A 6812-nucleotide genomic window follows, 5' to 3' on the forward strand; every position below is an offset into this window, starting at 1 on the left:
CATTAAACTTGAGTTTTTATTTGAATGAAAGTATTATTGGAAAGCCTGTCTTTTATTTAAAAAATAAATATGTTCAACATTGGAGTGGCGCCGGATATATTTTATTGTTTTAAAATATTTACATGCTAGTTATTGTATATTGATTTGTTCAATATATAACAAGAATTCGAAAGATAAAGCAAATTGATTTTTATATATATATTAATATTAACTATACGAAAGTTCACTTAAATGAAAATTAATATAACGTAAATATGAAAGTAGATTGGTTTATCGGAGTTTTAAACAGCTTGGGTATTTTTCATTATAAAACCCCTGGGTGATTAAATTGTATCAACCTATTCCGTGGTTTAACTTATTAATCCAAATCCAAACTCCCAAATCATAAACCGTAATAATAATAAAAATTTTTTTTTATGATTAAAATATATTAAATANAATAAATTTTCTTTACCTATAGCATCAAAAAAAAAAAAAGCTTCCATCAAAGAGAGAACAAAACTTAGGAAATAACCATTGTACCTTAGGTACCGTTTGATTCGGGTATAAATAAAAACTAGCTATTACAGGAATAGCTTCAAGTATGGGAATAAGAAAAAAGTGTTTGGATGAAAATTGGATTATTTTCGGGGATAAGAAAAATAGCGTTTGGATAGATAATATGGAATAAGAAAAATATTAGGTAGCTTTATATAAAAAATGGAGGTGTTGGTGAGAATAGTTATAATCGGTTATTATAGGTAAACGAGAACTACTATTCTCGGATAAAAAATTAGTGTTTGGCAATAAAAGTTTCAGTTTTTTTTGAATTCAGAACCTTTTAATCTGATATCATATAAAATAACTATTATACGCAAAAAAGCTTAACCAGTTAAAGAATAATATATATTTATATTTAACATAACCAACCAAAAAGATAAACATGGGGCAGTGAAATGTCAATTTCCAAGAAAACAAAAGAATGCAAAGTAGCTTTTCCCAAAAGGCAAAACCTTTTCCAAAGTGGAATAAATAATTGCACCATATACATACAACATATATGTTCATAATTAATTGTACCATATTCCTATCATCTCCCCACTTGACCTTTTCCACAACTTTGACAGATTCCAACTTAACAGCAACCTAACAAAAACAATTTATAATTCATTTCCAACAACAACACCACACCACACCAACCTCACCTCTCAACCCACTAATAGGATGTTCAATTGGTTTTTCAAAAATAGCATAAAAAACTATTTTTTTAATAAAATATTTTTCTAATTTTTTTTTTTTTACGATTTTATCTTTTGGAATAAAAATTTTAAAAAATAAAAATACTGTTCTTCCTAAAATATAAAAAATAAAATTTTCTTTTTAGAAATTAGATTAAGGAAAAATATTTTTTCAGCTATAAACTATTTTCTAAAATATTTTTTGAAAAACCAAACATCACTAAAGTAGTAATAAAATGGAAGGTTTAATTATAAACTATTGCATTGTATTTTAGTATTATTTTTATTTATCATATTATATAAGTTTTTTCGAAAATATTATTGTATTATTATATATTATCAAACACTACACCATATTTAGATTTATTCATTTTTCCCTATTGTACTTTATAGTTAGGACTGAGCAAATTTTTTTCTCGTTAATTTTTACATTATTGTTAACAAATTTATTATTTTAGATATAATCTAACAATTTTATTAAAATGCACTAGTTAAATAGTAGGCAAAATGTAAAATAAATCTTGGTAATAAACTCATAAAAAATTTTAATCAATTTATTTTAACTATTGTTTAATTATTTTATATATTTTTTTAATTTTTATGTCAAGACGAAATGTCACTTTCAACTAGTAATTTTAAACAATTTTTATTTGAAATTGTAGATATATATATTTAGGAAAAAGATAACTCTACGCACCATTTTGGGGTGTATGATTTTACACTCATCTATCTAATTTAATGGATGGATGTAAATTATACTCCAAAAATAAAATGTATGAATAGCATTAATTGCTCATATATTTATATTATAGAAATTGAGAAGACGAAATAGTTGAGTAGTGTCGCTGAAAAAAAAAAAATAAAAACAAAAAACCAATATCATAAGAAATAATTAAGAACATATTTGAATGCATAATTATACTTTATATTTATTTAAAACTTTTATAACATTTAATATAATGGATGAAGTAGACAAGTAGTAATAAAACATATTAATCCTAACAACACCACTCACAAGAAATAGTCAAAAACCTTTTTAAATGCATAAATATGTTCTATGTATTTACTTAAAACCTATATAATATTTAACATGAGAAGAGTATACTTAAGTAGCAAAAAGTATATATTATGTTACTTCAAAATTTATATTTTTAAAATAAGATAAGTTATATTACCAAATTAATATTTCTCAAACAAAGCTCAAAACTACCTCACAAAAAAAATACATACATAGTATATACTATATAATAATATATATATATAATATTATTAATATATGACTTTACATATTAAATCATTCCAACATAGAGAAATGACAGCAAATCTAAATCAATATACCTCCTCTCAGATTAATAAATTACATAAAATGCATAAAAAAAAAAGAGGAGCAAAAATTGCGGCCAACATGATTTATAAAGTTGCAAAATATTCCATTATAAATAAAGAAGTATGATACCATGCCAGTTACTCAAAAACTGACCAACTATGATTACTTCTTATACAAATTCGTGGCCACATTTGCGGACACAAAAGAGAAAAATAAAACTCAATTAGATTACCAAAAAAAACAAAAAAAAAAAAGCTCATCTCTCTCTCTCTCACTGTATTCATTTTTGTTAAAGAAAAACTTTTTACAAAAAATAGAAGACATAAAAAAAAAATAATTTAAAATTCGTTAGAGCGACAAGAGAATTCTCTCTTCTTTAATTTCCCTGCTTCTCTAAATCTCAAATTGGAGTCAAAATTCCATTTAATTCCCTTGCAGTAAATCTGTAATCAAATTAAGTTGTTTAACCCGGGTTGGTTTTTTTCCTTGTTTTGGTGAGGGAAGTGGTTTATTGTGGGTATTGTTGATGGTTTGGATATATTCGTATCGTATATGTTATATTAATATTAATATTATTATTATTGAGGGCCGTTATGTTTTGTTTTCTGTGTTTCAAATAACAATATTTTATTATTTATTATCCGCGACCGCGGGGTGATGCCGCCGCATGAGCGGCGCCCCGAAGTCGAAGCCCTCGACGCGGACGGCGGCGGGAGGCGGGCCGACTTGGCGCGCGACGCAGCCTTCTCCGGAGGGCGACGGCGGCGAACCGGGTAAGGCCCGGCCCGGCATGCGGCCGTCTCGCCGAACGGGCCGTCGGGACCAGCGGTTCTGTGGCACCGGGTCGGGGGTCGAACGCGGATAAGAACGGCGGAGATTATGCCACGTTGCTCTGATCTACCTCCCTACATCAAAGATGTATCTATTGTTAATAACGAATGAGAATTATCCTTATTCCATTAATTATTTTTAATGCCTCCTTTAGCTCTTTAACATACCTGTAATTGTATTTTATTTCATTTTTATTTTTTTCATTCTAAGTCTTTTTTATTAATCTTTTTTTCAGTGAACAAAACTAACAAGTTAACAAATTACTTACAAAACAGTATTCCGACTACTAAACCGTTCAATAATACCGATATCATAAATTTCTTTTATTTACTTATACTATCTATAACAAATATTCATAAACAACATTTTAATTCAATCTAATATTATAAAACTCTTCTCCTCCTGTTCTTCTTCCTTTTTCCGTTTTCGGTCTTCTATCTCTGTTTCTTTCTTCGTCCGCCGGTAAAAAAAAAATCACAGAATACTAAATTAATACACTTAAAATTACAAAATACTAAAGTGCGTGGTTTTTAAAATTTACCCCTTATATTTAAGGAAAAAGGCATAAGAACCCAACTTAAGCCACAAAAAAAAAATCATTTAAATGAAAATAATAATAACAAAAATAAGAGAGGAGATGTTTTTCTAAGGAATATAAAATTACAACAAGAACATAATAACTTTTTGAATAAAATTTTGAACTTAGTTTCTTTTTTTTTCTCTTTTATGGGTACGTACATCAAAAAAGTCAAAAGGAAAAAAAATAAATTTTAAAAAAAAAATCTCACCTTGGTTAGAAACAAGTCAAGTAGCTCGGCACCTGCTTTGGGTTCACTCAGATCCGCTTGATGGCTAAAAATTAGAAAAAATAAATAAATTAAAAAAAAGAAAAAAGAAAATTATGATTTGGAAAGAGAAAAAAATAGAAATTAATTTAAGAAGGGAGAAAAAAAAAAGGGGGTGGAAAATGAAGAGGATAAAGTTGGGGGGTTGGAGAGGGGAAATTACCTAACGTGCCAGCGGAGGGGTCGGACCGGGTCGACGGGGGAGAGCGGTCCGAGCCGGCGCGGTTTGGGGCAAAAAACCGGGCTGCGCCGGTCCGGTCCGGCCGGTGGGGCCCGCACCTCCTCACACGTGGCGAACGCGCTCTGCTGCATCGCGTGGTAGTAGTGATTCATCTCCTCCACTAAATAAATAATAATACAAACACCTACACAAAATTATAAAAAAAAAAAAAAAATTATTAGAACGTGTAACAGATCTGGGAGAAATTTTAGTTTTTATTTTTTAGAGAAAAAAACCACAATAAATTTGAGTTTATTTAATCAGAAAAACCAAGTGAAAGATGAATCACAAAATAAAAAAAAATAAAAAAATTTCCTCTCTCACCTTAGCTAAATATATGTATTTACTTTAATATTTCTCCCAAAAAAAAAACAATTTATATCTTTGATGAAGCCTTAAAAATCCGGTTTTTAATTAAAAGCTACAAAAAAAATCCTATTTTTACTTGTTTTGGAGAACCGAAAAATACACTAAAAGTTAAAGATATATCACACCAAAGCACAAAAAGAAAAGGGAGAAAAAAAGAAAAAAAAGGTGTATAATAATTCAGAAGGAAAAATAAAGCTCTCACCTTTAGCCACCTCTCTCTCTGTAAATCTCTCTCTACTCTACCTCTCTCTCTCTCTGTAAATCTCTCTCTATCTCTCTCTCTCTCTCTCTCTCTCTAAAGAGATGGGAATTGAGAGGATTATTATTAAAACAAATAGAAATAAAAGGAAAAAGAAAAAAGAGAGGGAGAGAGATAGAGAGAGAGAGACGTAGAGGAGAGGAAGGAGATGGGGTGAGGAGGTGAGAGGGGATTTATAGAGGAGTGGTGTGTGGTGAGGATATGGGGTATGAAGTAATGAACACCCTGTAATTATTATTTTATTTATTTATTTATTTATTTGTTTCCAATTTTATTATTATTATTATTATTATTATTATTAGGGAAAACTTCGAAAATTCTTCTGTGGTTTCATACTTTTTCATTTTCGTATCATATGGTTTAAAATTTATCAAGTTAGTACCCTGTGGTTCCTCACTTTATCACTTTAGTACCCTATGATTTAAAGTGTATCAAGTTAGTACCCTGTGGTTTTGCGCTTTATCACTTTAGTACGCTGTGATTTAAAAAACCACTGGGTACTAAGTTGATACAAAATTAAAACCACAGGTACTAAAGTGATAAAGTATAAAACCACAGAATACTAACTTAATACATTTTAAACTACATAGTACTAAAGTGATAAAGTAAGAAACCATAAGATACTAACTTAATACATTTTAAACCACAAGGCANTACTAAAACGATAAAGTGCAAAAGCACAGGGTACTAACTTGATACACTTTAAACCACAGGGTACTAAAGTGATAAAGTGAGAAACCACATGGTACAAACTTGATACATTTTAAATCACAGGGTACTAAAGTGAAAAAAATTAAAACCACAAAGGAGATTTTTAAAGTTTTCTCTTATTATTATTATTATTATTAAAATAAATATTTTTAAAAAGTTTTAGGAAAAAAAGGAAAATAAAATAAAAGTAGTTGGAATTGTTTATTCCTTCACGTTTGTAGGCACCCCCGAGTGACAGAGGGACAGAAAGTAGAAAAAAATTTTAGATGTGGCTCTCAAATTATACATTACAAATATTAATGGCTAAATTGCAGATATTTTTTAAATGCGTTGCTATATGTTAGATCGCTGTATGTAGGGCTGTCTTAATGTTTAGCACTCACTCTTCCAGCGATCTGTGGCAGAGGGACACGTGGCGATCGTAGCCCTATACGGTCCCTGCGAGATTCTCGCGACGGAGCTTCAATCGCTGGAACCCTACCTCGTCGGCTGCGACAGCGGAGGAGAAGGAAAGATGGTGATAAATTTNACTAACTTAATACATTTTAAACTACATAGTACTAAAGTGATAAAGTAAGAAACCATAAGATACTAACTTAATACATTTTAAACCACAAGGCACAAAAGTGAAAAGAATTAAAACCACCATAGGGATTTTTGAAATTTTTTCTTATTATTATTATTATTAAAATAAACGTTTTTAAAAAGTTTTAGGAAAAAAAAGAAAAGAAAGAAAAGTAGTTGGAATTGTTTATTCCTTCACGTTTGTAGGCACCCCCGAGTGACAGAGGGAGAGAAAGTAGAAAAAAATTTTAGATGTGGCTCTCAAATTATACATTACAAATATTAATGGCTAAATTGTCGATATTTTTTAAATGCGTTGCTATATGTTAGATCGCTGTATGTAGGGCTGCCTTAATATTTAGCACTCACTCTTCCAGCGATCTGTGGCAGAGGGACACGTGGCGATCGTAGCCCTGTACGGTCCCTGCGAGATTCTCGCGACGGAGCTTCAATCGCCGGAACCCTACTT

At 30.1% G+C, this 6812-nt stretch overlaps 1 protein-coding gene across 1 annotated transcript; it reads right to left on the bottom strand.

The window, feature by feature from the left end:
• Nucleotides 1–3122: 3122 nt before the first annotated feature.
• On the bottom strand, nt 3123–4532 carry LOC109705832. The gene is made up of 3 exons (XM_020226614.1): nt 4384–4532; nt 4164–4227; nt 3123–3449 (listed from the first exon to the last, which is right to left on the bottom strand). Exons 1-3 carry the CDS (start codon nt 4530–4532, stop codon nt 3123–3125), a joined length of 540 nt encoding a protein of 179 aa, XP_020082203.1.
• Between the last annotated feature and the right edge of the window lie 2280 nt (nt 4533–6812).

This window comes from Ananas comosus, unplaced genomic scaffold, assembly GCF_001540865.1.
Source record: "Ananas comosus cultivar F153 unplaced genomic scaffold, ASM154086v1, whole genome shotgun sequence".
NCBI lineage: Eukaryota > Viridiplantae > Streptophyta > Magnoliopsida > Poales > Bromeliaceae > Ananas > Ananas comosus.

Bases quoted from the DNA above. Each gene is read 5' to 3' on its own strand.
- LOC109705832 (XM_020226614.1), bottom strand. From the start codon at position 4,532: ATGCAGCAGAGCGCGTTCGCCACGTGTGAGGAGGTGCGGGCCCCACCG. The intron at 4,228-4,383 runs GTAATTTCCCCT...TCTAATTTTTAG, and splicing joins CCCCTCCGCTGGCACGTTAG to CCATCAAGCGGATCTGAGTG. The intron at 3,450-4,163 runs GTGAGATTTTTT...TCTTTGATGTAG, and splicing joins TTGACTTGTTTCTAACCAAG to GGAGGTAGATCAGAGCAACG.